The sequence below is a fragment of the Diorhabda carinulata genome, chromosome 1 (assembly GCF_026250575.1).
Source record: "Diorhabda carinulata isolate Delta chromosome 1, icDioCari1.1, whole genome shotgun sequence".
Taxonomy (NCBI): Eukaryota; Metazoa; Arthropoda; class Insecta; order Coleoptera; family Chrysomelidae; genus Diorhabda; species Diorhabda carinulata.
Genome location: NC_079460.1, coordinates 31,616,681 through 31,638,939, shown reverse-complemented (window position 1 = coordinate 31,638,939; position 22,259 = coordinate 31,616,681). Strand labels below are relative to the sequence as shown.

The window sequence follows — 22,259 nt, the reverse complement described above, 5'->3', positions numbered from 1 at the left end:
TGTATATATATATATATATCGTATGACCTTAAAAAAAATTACCAGCAATTATTGGAAACGTTTTGAACAAGGCCAGGTATTGAATAAATCACAATTATTATTATTGAATGAATCACAATTGTTATTAAAGTTTTATCCAATTTTCCATTTCTATAAAATCCTGAATTTTAGTTTTCACGATTATCAAAAAATGCATAATTCAAAATAGACTATAATAAAATTATGCAAAAGTGATTGCCGATCTTCCAGTGATCTGAATTCAATAAAAAATAAATACGTTACCTAAAGATATCTTTCAATTCTTCAACTTTTTCATCTTGATACATGTTACTAAGAGCTGGATCCAAAAAAACACTAGCATATGCCAAGGGACCAGCGTTTACTTGGACACAAACACTACCTTGAAGTCTTAACTGTAATTTCTTGGCATCAGTTGGTTGTGTAAAAACTACATCTTCTAATTCCGCAACTCGACTTTGCATTTCATCTATAGCCACTTCGATGGGAGTTAACTCCGTTTGTCTCACCCCCTTTACCACAATTCTCTTTTTAACATAAGGGAATGAATACAAAGCTGAAAATAAAATGTTATCAAAACCACTAGTAAATTATTATTTAAAACAACGTGAAACAATAGGTAGTATCTTTCAGAGAAAATTAAAGCTTTGAGGGTAATTTAACTGAATTTACTATAATCAGTTTTTTAAACTCTATTTTCAGCAGCTTCTCGTGAATAGTAAAGTTGAAATTTCCAGGGTACCGTAGCTGGGATCATTTCATTATAGATTTTTCAACTTAGATAATTCTTTAACAACCAAGGGCCACATCATCTAGCCATTGATACACATCAAATATATTAAAGACGATGGCCCACAAAACAAGTAATCAATATATTTGTTTATTACAAGCTATCCTAATTTCACGATAAACACTGTGTGGACCAAAAGAAATTATCCGTGAATGCTTTTTTTAAAATAAAATGAAATTACAAAGGATCCTTCTTTAAAATCACCTTTCAGTTGTTGCTTCTCATCATTAAATGTGAAATCATACTGCTATTAGTTGATTTATTATTGGTAAAGTGTGTCTTAAATCCAAACCTCCAAAACATCAAAACGATTTGTTATAGTGATATTGGAAGCAAATTAATTATAAATTGTAATTAAGAAGCAATTTTGAAAGTGTTTAACCAATTTTATTCATAGATTTACTTACTAGTTAATATTGTTCTTCGTTTCCACTGATCTTCAGGATTTCCTCTAGCCTTGCCCTCTTTTGTAAAAGGAGTTTCAAACATAAAACAGTTAATATCATGGTTATGCTCAAATTCTGTAAGTCTATTTTCGAGTTCATGCTTTTCGAAATACGGTGTAACGTGGGTAACTTGTATATATGCTAACTTCGGATCCAACTCGGATTTATTCACCTTTAACACAAGGAAATTATTTGTTCATTTATAAATATAAAATAGATCAAATAAAAATCTACTTCATTCAGTACATATTTGTAATAAAGGCGTTGAGAATATGGCGTCTTAATGTGGAGCAAAAATATAATGGTTACACAGATTATGAAAGGTAAGGTAACCAAAACAATAGGTACAGAAAATTGTTCCCATACCCTATATTTTTAGTAAGAGCCTAAAATGTGTAACAAAGACGGGTCAGTTAACTCCTAATTATTTGATAACATATAAAGGGTAACTTTTGGTAAAAACGTTTATAGTAAAACAGAGCAAAAATAAATTCAGTCATTACTACGTAAGCTTTACAAATACATAATAAAATTTGAAATTTCGTTAAAATATTATTTTAGGCATGCTGTATGTTAAATTATAAATAAAATCAGGGAGGCAAGCAAAAAACACTATTTAGCTTCTCTATATATTTTTCATCATTATTTGAGATACTGATATTTTCATTTTTCATTGTCATGATTCTGAACTATAGATAATTAAAGACCTAGATTGTAGATTGTTTGGGGAGTCGGTTTGGCTTTACAGCCACTCTGCACCTATACCTAGAAAATATTTTGTACAAGACTCTACATCTCATTGGTCTGCTTCCAAAATATTCCTCCCAAAGGAGGCTATTTTTGGAGGGTTTTTGTGTCCCTCTTCCCAAGGTGTTAATACTACTCCTTCGAGGTACTTAAGCCTATTAGCGAAATAAGCAGAACATTCACAGAGTAGATACTCTGCTGTTACTATGGCTTACTCGCAGAATCTGCAGTTGTCGTCCTTTGACAGACTTATTATCTTAGGGAGATGTTTGACCAAGCAGTCACCTCCGAACACCAGTTTGATATCGTTTTTGGTTATCAGGAGAAGTTCTTCAGACTACTAAGCCCATAGAGTTATGAATCTTTTGGATTATCTTAGGCCTGGAGTGATTCTCCAGTAAGACTCCATCTGATTCTTTAGCCATCCTTTCAATTCGTTATTGATGTGGCATCTCATAAGGCTACAGTAGGGCTCTGGTTCTAGGTATTGTTTTTGTTAGCTAGTGCTTTTAGAGTTTGTTTACACTCCCACATTAGTGTGGACGTTCATTCAATAGCTTTCAGGACCCTAAATTCCGCTTCTTTATCTGAGAGAATTTGAATATGCTTTTTATAGAGATTTCCATCCGAACACTCCTGAGTACATTTGTTTATTTCTAACAACTCTACCTGGAAAATCGTGAGTCATGTTCCTAGCGCTAGCTTCAAACCGTCTATGGACCAAAGAGATGCATATCGAGCTCGCGGAAGATTTTTATTGACCCATGATTGGCACTCGTTAATTACCACTTTGAATGGGATATTTTTGTCTATCATGCTGTACATTTATTGGTCACTGTTTTCTAGCTTTATTAGTTCTAGAATTCTTAGGTGAGCTGTCAAATTTCCTAGCTTCATTTTTACTGTCTAGATTAGCCAGTGGGCGTCGCCTAATGCCTTTTTCCTCATTTATAAGGCAAAGACAGTTGACATTGCCCCTGTAATACCTAGACAGATTAGCCTTCGAATCTTGTTCAGTTTTTTCTAAGCTATTGTTTGTTATACCATCTTAGGCTTAAGCTTTTATCTCTTGCAAATTAGCTTGTGTCAAGTCCATATAGCGGCAGTGGCTTCTTTGGAAATTATCAATTTAGTTCCATTAAAGAATATATTAGTCTTCCTTCTTGTAAATGGGACTAGTGTTGTTTTACTGGGGTTTATCGAGAGTTGTTCTACATCACCAGTTTTTGATTGTCAAAAGCTTAAATATTGTTCTATAAAAACTTCGTGATATTTCTCCTATATAAGCAAATGCTATTACCTCTTGTATTTCAACAACTATTATTCTTTCTTGTTATGCTTAAGTAATCAAACTTGCTTAGTTGTTCACAACCATATCCAGTCATTGTTGTAACTACTCATTAGTATTTTCTTTGTTAAGTTGGAGTCCCTGTAATGGTTGGTGATATTAATTCTGAACACACACACCACTCACAATTGCACTACTATCTGACGCATATTTGGATATGTATATATATATGGTATTCAATGAAAAATTACTCATTTAGTATTAAATGTATATTTTTAATATCGATATATTATGTATATTGAATATGTATATTTTTATTATAGAATAACTTACCGGTGTTGAATCCTGGATCATTTTAACAACATCAGATCCAAATTTATCACAATATTGCTTATACAACCTTTCAGAAATCTCACTCAAGGAGGTAACTTTAGGTTCTTTGTATATGTATTCTGTTCCACTATCTTCTTCAAAATATGCTTGACCATAAAACCCAACTCTATAATATCTACCTAAAAGTCTTCTACCACTTCTATTTGTTTCAATAATTTTTTCATAGTTATCTGCTAGAGCACTATAACATTTTCTCAACATGTCATAGTCTCTCTTTTTCTCATGGATGGGTATTATCAATTTGTATAATTCACCTAATATTTCGTAACGCTCTGCTTTGTCAATATATTCAGCACACCGTTCAAGTTGCTCTTGTAAGATGAATTCTGTATACTGAATATCTTGAACGCCGGAATCTAATTTTAAACCTTTTTCATCTTTTGATATATTGGATGATATTAATTCGAATTTTTCGGCACCCCAGTTTTGAATATTTTTCAGTTTTAAATATTCAGCCATTAAAGCAGCAATGTGTAGTTGACAAGAGGCAGCCTGAAAATTGTTAGATTATTTGTATTACTCAACACATCCGTACCTATCTGTAACGAACATGGTATATAAATTAAACTTGATTTTAAGAAAAAAATTTTTAAATGAGTATTACTATTAATGTGAAATTTGATCAACTACCTCCGAATAATTTCCATCTCTGATATGGTGTCTTGTCATAGTCTCTAGCCATGTATGTCTTAATTCTGGAGTGGATGCATAAGAGCTGGCTAGGCTGTGTTGCAAATCGACAAGCATTTCAGGATCATGGTGATGTTCTCTCATTTGAACTGTTGCCATTAACACTGTTCTTACTCTTTTAGTTAAATCCTTCACTTCAACAGGAAAGCCTTGAAAAATTAAATTATTTTAGCCCATTATTAAATTATAATCACTTTTTATACGTTATACTATATTTGAAAAAATGTTTTATACATCAACATAATTTATTATGATTCCCACAAAGTTACAGTACTTGTGTCAATGTACACACTTACTTACTAATTTAAATTAAGCAAATATGTTTTTAGAAATTTCAGACGTAAAAAAAAGTTTAACCTTACAGAATAAAACTGGAAATGTATCTAAAAGTTTTATTCTATATAATAGGCTCTAAAAACATTTGCTCGATTTTTTTTCAGATATGATGGAGATGAGATTTTTTTATTGGAAAGTGTACACTCAAAAATTAGAAATTACGTATCCTAGAACCTATAAGGATTGCGCGACTTAGTGTGAACCAAATGTATAAATGTATCACATACTTTATTGAAAACTTACCTGTTCCTTTCATCGCCTTGTCACTTGTAGCATAACTGTTAATCAAAGACAAACTTTCTTGAAAACGAGCATTGTTCAACCCCACGATATTACCCAACATCTGTGAAACTGATATGATTACTTGCAAATGGACTCTTGTAAGACCTTTACGACCCGTGAATTCAAAGTTGCTTCTCATTAACAAATATAATATGGCACAAGACTCTTGTCTTACAGATGATAAGCGACTATTACAACACTTGAGAAGCTCATAACATAATTTGCCACAAAGAATAGCATTTCCTGAAAAAAAAAAAATCTATTCACATATTGTGTGATATGTCATGAATGAAACATAAAACAATGGTAGTAACATACTGAAGACACTTTATTACCACTACAACAGCTCTCACGACTACACTGTATAACACACTTTTTGATAACTAAGTTATCGTTTTCAAGTGAAAGATAACTATTTAGAACGAGCTTCAGTCTCAAAAAACAATAATTTGGTTAACGAAATGTGTGTAAAACATTGTAACTGCAAGTGTTAGTGTGATAGTGGCAAACAGTGTGTTCAGTATGAATATCACAAACATTTTCAGAAAGTCAACTTATTAATGGTTGAAAAAATCACTAAGATAAACAAATAACATGACATTAAATATAACTAATTTGAATGTGATACCCAATTATGAACCATGTAATTAAATTTAATAGATTTTCTAGTAAGACATAAATTGCTATAGCTACAGAATGTTTTCAAAAGTTAGTTGTTAATGTATCTGTTATTCTAAATTTACTGATTTTACTTTTATTGCGTGTGTGTTGATGTGCCATTGATTTTTAATGAAAAGAGTAATTAAATAATTTATTACATAATATTATCAAAAGACGAGGAAAATATATATTAGCTAACACAAAACCGATTGCAGCTTTCATATACCAGAGCTATAGTTTAATTTAACAACACATTAAATCTCTCAAGTGGAGCTAAAGGACATCATGTAGGTAGATAGAGCAATTTCAAATGCATAGCAATAATTGTAACCAGGTTAAAAGTAAAGCCCAATTTATTTATTTGAAAATAGATCTCCAACAATTCCAAAGATACTGCCATTTTTGTTCCTATTTTGGCTAGAATTTACACACTGTAGGTTTTAGAAGAAATTGTTTTTTAATATGGGTAAAGGAACATTGAAACAGTTATTTCACTCAACTGAAATTAACAAAACATAAAAACCTTTATTACCTCATTTTTTGAATATTTTGACAGTGATTTGCTGTGCACTAATTCAGTCTTTCTGCAATAAAAGTATATATCAAAGACTTGATATTAAAAAATTTGGGAATTCTTCTGAAGTAATTTCAGTGATTATCGAGTTATATCGAAATCAATATTTAAAAAATCTGAGAGGTTTGTACAAGTACTGATATTTGGAAAGGTCTATGTATTTCGACTTGCTAGAATTGAACATGTGATATTGAGATGGCATCACTTACATCTATTAAACTCAGTATAATTTGAACAATATGGCCCTTTTTATCCAAGTTATTCTATGCAGAATATACTGCTCTATATTTGTAGAATGTCCAATGACATAGAATTAATTGAACCGTAAAGTTTCAACACAGATTTAGATTTTACAATTAGAAATGAAACATAGTACCAACTTCTAAAGATTTGAAACACCTATAAAAAGTAAATACTTGCCTTGGAACAGAATTACTGAGTAATTATTAATGAACGCTCGTAATGCAGCAAAAACGTGCTTCAACAGATTTTCACTTTGTCCAATTTGAATGAAACTTAGATATATATCGATAATTTTCTTCAGTACTTCATTATCAACGTCAGACTTCAACAATTTTTTTTTGAAATGCATACAATACAAGCCCATACAATCTAAAGTTATTAGTCCAATTTCCGTGGCTAAATACTGTTCAAGGATTGCTTGTTGTTGTCGTCTTAGAATTTCATTTTCTAAAAAATAAAATAGATACAGTCATTGACCTTAGACTCGTATATTTTTGTGACTTAACTCAGTGGTAGAGTCTAAGAAACAAACAAATAAGATATTCAATGCGACTAAAAAAATATGGGACCATGCACTATGTATTTAGCAATTTGATTTGCTATGAAAGAAGGACATATTTTTAGGATTTGTGACTTCTATATACCAAACACAGTATTACCTGAATCCACCAAATTTTCTCTAGGTGTGTGAATAACCAACGTTCCAGTATTCTCGTGATTCAATTCTGATGGATTCATTCTTGCAGGTAAAGTATGAGCCTTTTTTGTTTTAGGCTTTATAACTTCAGATTCACTAACTTTTATAACATTAATATTTCTCTTTCCTACATATCTGAAGCAATATAAACTCAGTTCCATTACAGTAAAAAAGTTCACTACATCGTGATCAGAATAATTTTCCCACCAAAATGTAAGTTGATCTTCATTAAGATACTTAACGATAAATACAAATATCAACAAAATATCCTTTACTTCATGTGGTTGTAATTTATCATATCTTAGTATATGAGATGTAGTTCGAGTGTGACTTTTTATTTCTCCGTTTTTGAGACTCTCATCTTTAACTATGGTGGTTTCTTGAGAAAGTGTCGATTGGGCATCACCTGATATTGCAGATATATCAGAATCAACACTCAGAGAGTTTCCATTAACCAAAGCTAAAAATAATAAATAATTTAAATAGGTATTTAATAAAAAAAATACTTTATAAAAATAGATGTATTTTATTTAAGAGCTTGGTATTACAAAAAATAATATCTATTTACTGTAACTGGATTTGTACAAAAAATATATTTTTTGAATTCCCAAAAAACAAATTTCTAACAATGAGAAACTTGTTAGACGACTTTAACTTCTTAACATGTGAGAGTATATTAAAGTGCAAATCATCAAAAAATGCTGAAGCTAACTGTCTTGCCTTTTGATGTCTTCTAATAAAATATTTTAGATGACAAATTTCAGTATGGCTCAAGTGAAAAACTAAAGTACCTTGAACATAGACAAATGGAAGTTTGAAATTATTGTGATACAAAGTTTACAAAACCAATTGACTCCAAAGGAACCGCTCCTCCTGGCAAAGAGTAACCTCAATAACTAAATTGTGAGCCATTGGAGATCACCACTCTCAGTCCTTAATATTTGAGTTTAAATAAAATTTCAGTTTTTTAGGTTATTCATCAAGTTGTTCTGGTGAATAGAATATATATCAATATATGGTAAACTATTACTTACAAACATCGAATGATAAATGCAAGGTAATAATATTTCAATTTAGTATATTGTTAGAACTACTATAGAATACAAGTGTGTATTAGGAGCCCAGCTGGTTTGGATCGCTCCGGCTCCACCTCCCGAACCGAAGTCTATTATACACTTCAATCACTGATAGAATGGTGATGAAATTTATAAATTATGAAGTTGAATGAAAAGAAATAAAGTGAAGTGAATTTCAAAAGCACAGCCACCTAGACATTAGAAATGGTTCTGAAGTTATATGAGCCGCTCAATGCACACATCGATTAACTCCACTTAAATCTTAAATTTAAGTGTCAAAGCCCTAGGTGTAGTCATAACTTTTTATATTTATAATAACTTTCCTGAATAATAAAGAATAATTGAATAATAAGTAATTTATTTTAGAAGCCATTTCGATTAACTCCATACTCTAATGTAAATCGTTTCAGTAACGTTGTATCTGTTCTGGCCGTGCATCGACGCTTATTTGTTTTTAAACAGACGAAGATGTTCTCTCCCTCTCAATAATATTGGTAACAAAATCGCATCGGTAAACAGATAAAAAGAAGCACAATGCAAACGGTAGTTAGTATAGCAGTGATCTCGTACGCTGAATGTTACTGTGTACTTCTTAGTGTTTTCAACATTAGTCCCAGATTGTTTTTAAAGAAATAAATATTATACCGTTATAATCAAGATAAGTGTAACTAATAATTTGAGTGCGGAAAGCAGTGATGATTCTTTGATACGATTTATCAACAGAATGTCTGGTCCAAGAAGACGTTAATCGTTTTCCTCGGATTCATCGGATTGCAACAGGACAAACCCAACAAACACATTAATTGGGAGGAAAAGAAGTCATAATCCTGTTAAATGGATACGAAATTTACAAAAGCATAATAGAATAAAAGGTTTTGCATACAGGAATAGGGGAGGAAAATTAATACCTGCAAAAACATTTGTCGATATACAATGCAGATGCCGTGAAAATTGCAATCAAAAAATTATTTTGGATGAGAGAGAGGCTGCTAAGAAAGAATTTTATAGTTTACATAGTCAACTTGACCAAAATATTTTCTTAAGAGATTATATCAAAGTTAACCGTCACAGGACTTCCAGTAAATTGGCTTAAAATATGCTGGATAAAGTTAGAAAGGTCCAAACCCTATTTAATACAATTCAAATATGACTAGAATGAAGATACAGAATTTCAAGCCATTAATATAAGAAAATCTTTAGTGGGTAGACCTCAAAGTTTGAAAAATATAGATCAGCTTTTATTATAGCAGGTAGAAGGTAGAGCTGTGACAAAGGAAAAATGGAGAGACATGATGGACCTGCTAAAATTCATTCCTCCTGTTAAACACGAATACTATAAGAACGTGTCAACAAATGGAAATGACGAATCCTCGGATACAGTTGATGAAGAAGACATTATTTATAATGTTGCTGAATCATCTCAAAGAATAATGCCGCAAACATAAGCTGCTATGAATTAATTACAAAAATTATATTATAACCGAACTGCCAACATTCATTTTTATGGAAAAGCTGTGATAAAAATGTATAATAACTAACTTATTCTGTAATAAAAAACTTGAACATGTAAAGACTAAATTTAACTTTATTACTTTTTTCAGTTGCCAAATCGATTAACTCCACCAGTCACATAAAAACTGTAACATTACTGATGATTGTTTGTTGGCTATTCTTTCTTATTAATTTTATATACGGTTAGATGAATGCAATTATGCATTCTACATTATATATTTGAATTCATATTATCAGAGAAATTTTTGAAAACAATACATCACATTACACATACATTACATCATCACGTTTCTCAACTTTTCGTTTTATGGAGTTAATCGATGTGTGCACTGAGCGGCTCATATATGAATTATAATGATAAAAAAAATTTAGATAAACATTCTTATACATAGAAAGCACTTACATTGTCCAGCAATAGCATCAAAAAACACAGAATTTCTTATGTGTAAAGGGCTATCTTTATCTATATGTAGAGTAAATCTGTGACTTCTTGGTGTACATTCACTACCACTCTTTCCAAATAGAAAAGAGCTACTTGATGACATCCTATTCACTACACTATAATCTCCTTCTTCATCTGATTCACCTTTTACATCTAACCTATTCAGATTTTCCAAAACTGCAGCTAACCATGGCAAGTAAATCAATGCTATCCTACTCATTTGTCTTTTATTTTTATATCTTTCATCTAATTCGTGTTTAGCTATGAGATTTTTAAGTGTAGTAAGAGCAATTTTTCTTATGTGCGTTACTTCGTTTAAAGAAGCTTTTACTTCTTGTAAGAGTAATCCAACTAGGAAATGGTGCTTACAGAATTCTTCTGATAATGTAAAATCTTGAATATTGTCTGGAGATCTATTCCTTGGGCTTAATTTGCTATACTGTATTGGTAAATTGAATGATATGTAATGTTCGTGGTTACATATTATCTCCAAGAAGTTGAATTTGTACTCTTGAAGTATTCTTGAATCGCCAGGATTGAATTTATCGATGTAAGACTTGATTAGTTTGAAGATAAACCCTCTGTCAACAAGCGAAAGGCATTTCTGAAATTTAATATAACATTAAATACATAGTTTAGGGAAATTTATAACAATGCATATTGATTTTAGGAATAAATATTCAAACAACGTTATTTCCGAGACATAGTGTGAATGTTTGTGAATAAGCAGGGTAGCATATTTTAGAGGTATATTTCACTGAAGTTTGAAATGAAGATTTCAATTGTTTTCAATATGTTACTATATGCTTTCTAAATTTTAATCCTCGAGTAATTTTTTTATTTTGTGCTAAAATATGCCCAAAAATATAATTTTCAAAATAATGAACCACAATATTGGATGAGGTTTTTCACTGCTAGAATTGTAAGTATAGTGGATTTAGAGAAGAATTCATGGATCAAAAGTAAAGCACATTATCCATGATATGAAATAAATGGCACATATTTCTGCCAATGTCGATTGTACATCTTATAATAAAAAATATAGTTGCCTTAAAAAAACTACCTCAGCAACAGAATCAATTATCAAAAGTATTTCCTCAAATATAAAAAATAATCAACTATATATTTCATCAATTATTTTCAATCAAGTTTCAAAAAAAAGTAAATTAAAAATTTGGATTTGCTAAAAGATAAATCACGACAACTTACCTTCAGAAAAAATGCCATATTTTTGTTTAGTTCTTTTGTTTCTAACGGCATCTCTTTATACTTATTGTGAACATAAGGAATGAGTACTTGCATTAAATGTTCTATTCTTTCCAAAAAATCTGCAGAAAATCTCTCATGTCGATGCATCTGCAAATAAAAATTGACTGTTTTGCTCAAATTTTACTATTCAAATCACATTGTATCAAAACTAAAATTCTGGCTATGATCAGCTTTAAAAAAATGCAATATGTCATAGCTGTTCTTCGACTTTTCTTTAAGTCTTTTTTTAGGGAGCAAGAAAAAAATTAATTTTTCTTATTAGAACAAAGTTCTAAGTTGATTTCATCCTTATTTTGATATTCATGATGAAGGTGATCTATAAATCAATATAAATAAGCAAATTGTCAGTGTCAATATCATAATTTGATAAAGGCTTAAAGAAAAGTCAAAACGTCAAAATTTATCTTTCTTTTAAAAATTATCAAAAAAATTTTAAAACAGAAGAGACCTAAAATCAAGAACATTTAGATGCATTAATATATCAAAAGGTCTAAGAAATAAGAAATTAAAGAATCTATATATATATATATATATATATATATATATATATATATATATATATATATATATATATATAAGATCAAACCAGCAATTTTATACCTTTAAAAACTTTAATAAACTAAATAGGGTATCTACAAAACTGAATTAAGCAAACATCACCTAAGCAACAAATGAAATGAAAATATCCTTAGTTTTATCAAGTAACCTGTGAATTTGACATTTTCATAGTTCAAGTCAGAGTGATTAGTTATTATCTAGACGTATTACAAGGAACGAGGAAGCAATAAGGTGGCTCGAGATGGTGCTTCATGCCCAAAAGTCGAAACGAGTTGATTGACACTGCAGTTGGTATAATACACGTCGAAAGTCATAGAAAATCATGACATGAAAATGTTCGCGATTTAATCCCATCCTGACCAAGATTAATGTTTCGAGTATTTGTAAACAACTCAAATATCACTCGTATGACACTTGAATACTTTACCATTAAAAATGTCAAACTTTATGATGGCAATGTCAGATTTGATATATTCACATCAGTGTTACCGTATCTCAAAAAAGTAGCAACCCTCGGACATAATGATACAAAAATAATTGAATGCAAATAACCTCCACAAAATTTAAACTAAAACATGTTTTTACAAATATATAAATACCTTTATTCTTCCAGAAGTAAGCAAATGCTGGGCTAAACTCTTGTTGATGATTTCAAAAAAAAAATCAGAATGATGCATGAACTTATTAACCACTAAAAAGTCAGTATTATTTGGATGTAGAATTACTGGAAGATGACGGCACATTTCTTCGTGTACAGTGGTATTCTTCCTGCTTTCAGGAGAAACGAATACATATTTTACATAAGCTTGTAATATTTCTTTACGTTTGACATCATATATCATTGTCACTAGATTTATCAAAACTCTAATAATATTTATACCTATTTCTTCACTATTTGTTACAACTAAAAGTGTAAAAAGTTGGTTAAAAAGTGTTGGCAAAAAAGTTATGAGCGTTGTTAAATGAATAGCATGTAAAGCTTTTAAAATCTTGCATGTCTCCCCTTCGGATGGTATAGATGTTGGTTTAGAATCCAACAACCGTTCAGCGAGATTAAAAAGATTGAATAGGTGTTGATCTTTTGTATTTATAGTTGACACTAAGTTAAAAGCTACAGTAAAGATTGGTTTTTGTCCATCGATCCAATTGATTTCTGGTCCAGCATTCTAAAATTAAAGAAATTTTATTCATTATTTTTTATTCTCAGTTAATTATGAAATATAGGCATAAGTCTTCACGTTGCAATAAGAAAAAAGAAGCTAAAATAAGAATATTTTTTTCTAACCTCATTGCTATAGAAACCATGACAAATTTGTCAAAACATTTTTATCCACTTCAATCGTCTAATTGAAATACAATAATATAAATTCTTCCAATAACTGTGATATAGACTGCAAAATTGGAAATTGTAAATGAAAGAAACCAGCAATTTCTTTTGTGTCGATGTATTTCTGTCAAACAAACCGTTCTTATGAGATGCAGGTAATAAATTTCAAATAACTCATAAATAGTATAATGCTGAGAGATCTGAGGTTTCAATCAGAACTAAGAGAATCGTATTTTTTAAATTTTATAATAGTAAAAAATAATTCTGAAATAGTATACAGGGTTAAATAAAACTAATTTTATCAGAGTATAATGTTCTTCAGTAGAACAAATGGATCTAGACAAGAAGTCGTTGAAAGACAGCGATTCATATTATACAAGAAATGAAAGAAATTACACATTGTTCTGACATACCGGATTGTATATCTTACCACAAACTATAAACTAGTTGCCTTACAAAAAGTCTTGAAAGAATTTTGTAGGCAAGAAGGTGAACTGGACAGTCATAATTTGTTTAAAACGGTAGATGAATATAAAGAAGAAGCAACTGTATTTCTTGTCTATAATTTACTATAAAATTTACTACACTTTACATTTGACAACATTAAATCGAGTAAACTCAATGAGCCATAACACTAATAACAATTGTAAAAATGTAATGAGATTTCATGGAAAAGCAACAATTTTTTTTAAATTTCACACTGAATGAAAAATACGTATGAAATAGTGGTTTCGCCTAATTTCTGTAACCAAATAATTGAAATTATTAATACTGATTTCTGCTTACAACAGAAAACAAATGCTCCTGAGCTATTTTAATATAGAGTAGATAGATTTTTTCTAAAGCGAACTGGAAACTGAAAATTAATACCAATAAACTACAAACTGGTTTGAGGCTTCAATTAAATATTTCCATTATGGAGGTTACATATGTCTGAGGATTTTTTTTTAATAAATGAAATGTGGATAAAATTCTCACTATAAATGTGTATTTAATTATTACTCAAATATACTTACACCTTTACCTAATCCAAAAGGATGTATTGTTAAATATCCTGGCAACAAATTGGCTGCTACAGGTATGATTTGTGTTTCCACCGAAAGTCTTCCTTTTTGTAATAATGGTATCCATGCATAACCCACACAAGTTTCTATTCCATTTTCTCTTTTCTTTGTAATATCACAGGAAATATGGTAAAAAGTAAATAATAAATGATGAGAGAAAAGTATATTTGTTGGAAGTCTGATTTTAATTTCTTCGTACCATGTAGGATAAGTGTTATGGTGCAGAACGGCACAAGATGTTTGTGATACCAATAAAGGTTGTCCAGGTCGACCATAAATACACTAAAATTAAAAGACAGGCAGATTTAATGTTCTGTATATAATGAGAAGTTGAATTATTTTATGTAACAATAAAGAATATATGAAATATACTACAACACTATAAATAGCAGCGAGACTTTTACAGATATAATTATTGTTTAACTGGTGGAAAAAGTATTTACCTGTAAAGCTTTAGCTTCTTCATGATCAGAATCTCTAAGTTCTATAACACAGGCAATATTTCGAGCTCTAGCAAACGTTTTTTGCATATCAAAATTGAGACTTAAGGGGTATACATAAAGATGATTGATAACAGTTGTATATGGATTAATATCCTTATCAGATAATCCTTCTAATTCAGCGACTTCTATGGTTGGTTCATTAGTTGGAGGTAGTGGAAACGGTTTTAATGGTGCTAAGGAAGTAGATAATGTATCTAAAATATAAAAAAAATCATAGTCCATATTTCATATATAAGAAACTAATTGGTACACTGTGTTATTCATTATAGATCACATGTCTGTCTCTTATTACTATTGCCCACAAAAAACAAAAATTTTGTGTTATTTATCCCGAGTTCTGTTAAAATATGTTGATAAATAATACAACCAATTAATTACGGCATTATTTAAGATATAATGGATATAGTAAGTTACCTTTAGAAGTATCATATATTATTTTGTTATATTTGAAAGGAATTAGGAAGCATTTTCCATGAAAGGTCTCAAGCGACTTGACTTTTGCTGACTAATAATTATGGTCATATTTCAAAAAAACATTGACAAATTATATACATAAACCTCTCCCCTGAATCATTTTATCTATCTGTAAAAAGCATTTGATCCATTTAGAAGTGGTAATAATAGACAGTCATAGTGGAGGACTTTGTTTTAAGATATGTAGTCATCATTTCAGTCTAGACCTGTGTCGAGCTAAATTGTGGCAGTTATTTACCCAAACAAACAAACCATTTGAGTGCCGTAGCTGTTAGTTAAACTAAAATATGATAAAAATGCATACTCAGACGGTAGTTTATAACAGGCTCTCATTACACTATCGCATTTATCAGTTCTGGTAATTGAAGAGACTTATAGCTTCTACTTTTAATAGCATAAGAACTAAATTCACCTTCAACCACATTTATATTAACCTTTTTTTCCATTTATGATGGTATTGGTTAAATCAAATAACAGAAAAGCTTACTTGGTGGAAGATCGTTTATGGCAGACATCTTAATTTCCAAAGAACCAGGAATCACAGTAAACTTATTGAATTTGTCAGGTTTTCTATAATCTGAAAGTAACTTCAACAATTCTTCATCAGTCATTTTATTTGGCTCTTGTCTATAGATGGCATGAAAATCTGAAGTAGTATCTAGTTCATTACTATATAACCTAAAAATAATATAATAATGATACATTGAAACATGCTATAATTTTAGAATGTATGGTATAAAGTTATGGATTCCCAATTGAGAAAAATGATTTAGAATTAAGATTGTCACAGTGTAGTCCAAATCAAGTAATAATAATGAAAAAATTTTAAATTTAGTCTGTTGTTGACTGATTGAGCATTGCTAGAGTGGTTGACTAGAGATATTCATTGTATTTTTATTGTGTAACATGTGATTCTATAGTACTTACTGAATTTATCTACACCCCAGCAAGGATAACTAACAATGGTCATATTCAAAAACAAATTAGTAAAGCTGATAACACACTGTATGAAGTAATTGTTATTATCAATAGTATTTCCAGAATTCAGAAGATTTGAGGTTTACCCAAAAAATTAGAGCTTAGTCCTTACCTAAAAACAGGTCTAGTGGCCCAAGCAAAAGGCATTCTGTATTTTCCTAGTCGTTGACAACACATAGCGATATTTTTATAAACTTTTTGACTAACTCTAGAATCTTTATTAGCTTTGACATATGGTTCTGATGTTTGTCCTATTCCACCTTGCAAAACTTTTTCTATCCTAATGACTAGAAAAATATCTGGATGAGGATTTGTAATGCTAAGTAATGCCTGCTGAGGGTACAACAGCCATTCGGAATGCAAGTTAGCAGGAAGCCCCAATTTTACATTACTGGAGTCATGGGTGATACCATTATTAAAAGTACTTCTAATGTTACTGCTGTTGACGTCAAAGTGGAAATTTTCAGTTAATTTTCTACCATTTTTGGCATCAAAGAGGCACAATGTTGTATGGTATGGTTCTACTTGGCAAAGATTTTCTTTATCATCAACAACTTGTAATTTTAACCTAAAATACAAAATTCAAATTGAATTAAATAAAAAAAAAAGTTTTTTTAATTTTGAGATTTGTTTAAAATTTAAATCATATTATACGTAAATTTTCCACACCATTCAATATGATCATTACTGTGCTAAGTACTAACATTTAGTATATTTAAATTAATGCTAATGAAATGAACCAAATACTAACCTAATATTTTCAAACTTCAGAAATACTCTATGCCCGAATATCTCTTTGTATGGTTCTATTTGTTCTTGACTAGAATTTTGAGATTTTATATTCATAGCTAAATTCGGATGAAGTTCAAATATTTTATGACGATTTTCTTTCCTTAAATTTGCTATACTATGGTCAGTCTCTCTGGCATATTTCATTAATTGAGGATTCATACTCTGTTCAAGTCCTTTAAGTGTACCAAAGGACTGAATTTGAGGTGAAGGCGGAGGAGTACTGCGTTCTGAAAAAAATCATTAAAAGAAGGAGGAATAAGGAGCAATAATGTAGATAATTATATATAAATAACTTGAATATCATGTCTAATAATGAAAAATTATTTACAGTGATAGTTATGCGAAAATCTTCAGTGCCTGCATCAAAATAGGGAGGACAACTGCAAAAGTATACAGTAATTAGCAAGCTTATAGGCGATGGTGATACTTCAGATACATTGAAGGGTTGATCCTGTGAGAGGCTGAATCGAATGAAGGAGGCAACTTGAACCAAATCATGACAAGATTAAATTGTTAATAGATGAACACATACAATTACATAAGAAAGCAGAAGGGTATAGCTTCTAGAGCAAAAAATTAGAAGAAAACATAACCATGAAGAAAATAGACTGAAAACAAAAGAAACAGAAAACTACAAATGAAGCAGGTGCTGTAATGCATATGAGTAAATAATGAATAAGAAACACACATCAGTGTAATTGAAAGTATGAAGAAGTACCAAAAAGACCAATCCTTATAAGATAAGAACATTGAAATATGAAATCCACATGAAACCCATAATTTCAAGATAATATCTCTCAATATAATATAAAGATCAATTATAATTATCAACAAGAAATTCAATATATTGAAAGAAAACACCTATGTGAAAAAAGAAAACCAGGTTTTGTGAAAGTTGGTAGGAAACAGTGAAGAAAGATCTAGATAAGTAGAGGATCAGAAACTGGAAAAACCTTGCAAAGGATAGGAAACAATGAAAGCACAGCAATAAGGCGAAAGGACAGAGAAATAACACCTAGTATCATATTTGTAGTTTTTAATAGCAATTGAAGGTTTTGGAAAATATAAAATCCCATTTTGCTCACAACAAAACAAGTTGATTCTTCAAAATCACTTAGTTACAGTATAAGTTAGTTGTTGATGTATACCTCGAATAGTTAATGTTCTTACCTCGCTCCAAACTAGCCGCACGTTTTTCTTCTTGAATTTTGTTTTGGTGTAAGACTGAACTTAATTTTGTCAACCAATCTTTGAAATCTGCTTCATTTTCCGATGCTAATAAATATGATTTGTGACCAGAAGTCATTCTTAATTCAAAGCAAAATCGGCCACGTTTTGAATTCTAAAATGAGGTTATACAAATGTTCAATAATTACTATTTTCATTTAATACCAGATTACAATTATAATTTTTATTTATAAAAAAGAATTATTAAGTACAAGATATTGATTTACTTTGAGTGAAATTATCCACATATGCCATTGTTTTCTCAAAAAATGTATTTCATGTTAAGAATAGAGATGCATCTTGTAAATTACAATTGCAACTAACAGAAAGTAAGCTGTATACTAAAGTAAAAATAGCAAATGGCCAAGATTGGTATCACCTTATTTATATCATATATAAAATATTACCTTAACTACGTCTGTACAAAAATCCATTACTATAGTAACTTTTGCTTCACCTTTCTTTTCATCTTTATACATTTCTAAAATGTATGTGCCATCTACTTCTTGTCGCAGATAACAGTACCTCCTTTTGAAACTTTTTGAGCCAATGTTAACAAAAGATCTTTCAGATCCAATTTCTGGTCCCTTCAATAAGAATCCCTCTTTTGTAATATTATCTAATCTAGGTTTTAGATCATCTACAGCATCTGTGTCAATATCAATCTCATAAATTTCTTCTTGAAATTTTTTTTCTTGAGGTTTTATTGGAAGATCGGCGTAACTACCAGAATAGGCACTATATTTGTAATGAATTAAGTTCCAATTACAAGAATAATTTTTAATGCATTGTTTTGTAAGTAAATTACAATTTTCAATTTCTTCCGATGGAGGAAAGGTTGGTGATAAAGTGCGAAATCTTCTAGATAACACGACTTGCTAAAAATATACAAACACTTTGTTAGATTCAAACATCTCATGTCTTTAGTATGGCAAACGAGCAAAGTTTTAATATTAAAAAATCATTGAAAAGCTATAACGTTGAAATCAGAAAATAAAGAATTTCATTTGCATTTTTTAAATGGCAGTTAAACTCTGGGTTGAATCTGATAGAAAGGTTGAATCTGATATACAGGACTATCGTAATTTTTAAGTACAGCTTCATTTGTAGTTCTATTAGATATTCATTCCAACTGAATTTTTCTCATTATTCATTATTGGCTACTCCGTAACTAGTAAGGAAGCTCTAGAAAGATGTTGGGGTGATGTGACATTCAAGTTAATAGTAACAAGACTCATTTTTTAATATCTGAAGGTTAGTTTATACCTTTGACAAAATTTATCTCCAAATTAAACAAAGAAGCAGATGTTTTTTGTATGCTCTTAGTCACCATCTTCAAGTTCATGATTTCTACTGAGTGGAGTAGTGTTGATATGCAAGATAAATATATCAAATAGTAGAAAGGTTGTACCGTTTCCCTTTTTATCATTGAAAATACATACTATAGGTGTAGTCAAGCAGAAATATCAACTATGTGTATGAGTACAGAAGCTTTTACATTCAGGCTGCATCATTTTGAGTTAGTTATAGAACATTTTGGCAGTCCACAGTGTGTCAACATCTAAAATCTTAGTTTCATGAAGACATCATGATGCCACTTTATCTAAGGAGATCTAATTGGTAGTTTAGCTCATTTACTGTCCAAAACAATCCCATTATTGACAAATTTAATGAAATAACTAGCCAACTGATCAATTTAGAGTGTAAATAAAGCTGGTTATAATGATTTATATAAGAAATCACATAATATATTTGTTATAATTGTTTAAAATAGAAGTTTCTGATAATATTGGTTAAAGCTATATTAAGAAATGATAAATTAGATGTAATTTGGAAAAAAATTTCAGAATTTTTATTTTTTTACTCACAGATATGTCATCTGGTGGATACAATAACAATTCTCTCTCAGGATCATTTTGGAGAACTGTTTTATTTTTGATGACAAATTTTTCAAAATCTAGTGGCTCTACTCTGAGTGGTTTGTTCTGAAAAAGGATGAATCTAATAAAAAAAATAATAAAATACATAAAAAGTGTATTCCCAATTATGTTTAACAAAAATTTCAACTTCACACAGAATTAATTTAAACAAGAAAATATTTTAGTCCACTAATTTTTACTCATTTCTAAATTCACAACCTCTAGTACTCATATCATAAGTTACAATTTGTAGAACCTTTTTATTTGAACAATGTAGTCACTCTATTTTTATTATGTTCACAAAAATTACTAGTATTATGTTTTATGATGAAGCATCATAAGTTTTGTACTATAATTTATGCTAAATTACAGTTAAAATAAGTTTATAGAAACATAGATAACTACCAAAATATACCTAGGAATAAGTAAATAGTGAAATATATATTAAATTAATAATTAATTAAAAATATTTTTTAAAATTGTATGGAACTAATTTCTAGTATACATTTAAATTTATTAATGTAAAAGTGCATGGTTCTTCTTATCAATAACACTGTGATAAAATGTGAATCATTAGTGTTAAAATATCAACATTATTCCTGTTGTGATAAAAAATGCTCAATATTCAATGAATATATGAGAGATATTAATGAACTTGACACCAACTTTTACTTGGCTAGGAATTAATTATACACCAACCATTGCTGTATACTAATAAAAACTTTTGTGTTATATAGAGTGTGCCATCTAATTACACATACTTAGACATAAGACCCACAAATTTAAATTTCCACTAAAAAATATATATAAATAGTTAGCATATTTTGTAAAACCTCAGTGTATTGTTCATCAACTAAATACTTTCATAGAGAGACAATAACTAGTGATGAAATATTTGAATTGCTAGATGAAAAGATAATTCAAAACTTAAATAAAATATTTACATAATTATTAATTATTAACAGTGAAAAATAAAAAAAAATGTTATTACAAAAATACTGCAATATATATATATATATATATATATATATATATATATATATATATATATATATATATATTTATTATGTTCAATTAGTTTCTATATAAATATAGCATGATATATGTAGTCACTTGTTTCAAAATTTGGGGCGTCCAAAAAATTTGTGATGAATTTAATTATAAGCCAAATATAAAAATTATTAAAAACCTATATAACTATAATTGGAAATTATTGAAATATGAAGATAAACACAAAATTTTGTATGCATTGTATATTCATTTTATATAATATTGGTCAAGCACAATGATTATGAATTGGCCAAAACATTGTTTTGATGTAAAAATATAGTTCTTATATACACAACCTAAATTGTGACCAGTTTTTATATATGAGCACTATAGTTTAATAACAAACTAGTGAACCACTGTAGGTGGGTGTAACATTTAAAAATAAAAAATTACTTTAAAATAGATTGGTTAAAACTTCAACCGCAGTTGGATGGTTTTCGTCAATCACAAATGTATGTAAACTTTTCAGACTACTTACTTGCACAGCGCTTTCTCTAACAACTTGTGAGACAGTTTCCCTTAGTTGAGCTGCAGTCCCAGGTTTTGTTAAACCACGGGCAAACTTCCTTTCACTCATTTTTGAGACTAACCAATCGTGTTGTAAACAAATAATATATATTTGACGTTATTTAAACCCATTTCGTTTAATTTCCACCCAATCGACCAAACATGTAAAAATCATTGCAGTACTCAAAAATCAAAAGATGGGAACACCACGTCGTTTACATCGGTCATTAAAAATACACACAACTTTATAATGTTTGCATCAATACTTTATGCGTTATAAGATGATGATGTACAGCCAACAAAATAAAATTTAAATGTATTTCAAGGTTTATTTAAATAAATTATATACATATCCTTCCTATATCGGACCGTTTCACTAACGTCAATTGTCAAAATA

At 29.7% G+C, this 22,259-nt stretch overlaps 1 protein-coding gene across 2 annotated transcripts in view; it reads right to left on the bottom strand.

Moving 5' to 3' along the window:
- Positions 1-22,258, bottom strand: part of LOC130899135 (dedicator of cytokinesis protein 9) — a 32,003-nt gene extending 9,745 nt beyond the window's left edge. The window contains exons 1-19 of one of the 2 annotated variants that reach the window (XM_057808922.1): positions 21,834-22,258; positions 20,255-20,371; positions 18,794-19,264; positions 18,330-18,501; positions 17,119-17,386; positions 16,480-16,935; positions 15,877-16,067; positions 14,856-15,109; positions 14,365-14,694; positions 12,621-13,187; positions 11,404-11,550; positions 10,156-10,798; positions 7,127-7,624; positions 6,645-6,914; positions 4,952-5,233; positions 4,313-4,521; positions 3,623-4,174; positions 1,216-1,426; positions 283-574 (exon numbers count right to left, since the gene is read on the bottom strand). In XM_057808922.1, coding sequence (XP_057664905.1) covers positions 283-574; positions 1,216-1,426; positions 3,623-4,174; positions 4,313-4,521; positions 4,952-5,233; positions 6,645-6,914; positions 7,127-7,624; positions 10,156-10,798; positions 11,404-11,550; positions 12,621-13,187; positions 14,365-14,694; positions 14,856-15,109; positions 15,877-16,067; positions 16,480-16,935; positions 17,119-17,386; positions 18,330-18,501; positions 18,794-19,264; positions 20,255-20,371; positions 21,834-21,932 — 6,029 coding nt within the window. In that variant the 5' untranslated portion in view covers positions 21,933-22,258. Of the gene's footprint in view, positions 1-282; positions 575-1,215; positions 1,427-3,301; positions 3,431-3,622; positions 4,175-4,312; positions 4,522-4,951; positions 5,234-6,644; positions 6,915-7,126; positions 7,625-10,155; positions 10,799-11,403; positions 11,551-12,620; positions 13,188-14,364; positions 14,695-14,855; positions 15,110-15,876; positions 16,068-16,479; positions 16,936-17,118; positions 17,387-18,329; positions 18,502-18,793; positions 19,265-20,254; positions 20,372-21,833 lie in introns of those variants that run through there. The other variant, XM_057808932.1, reaches the window with a different exon arrangement.
- Between the last annotated feature and the right edge of the window lies 1 nt (position 22,259).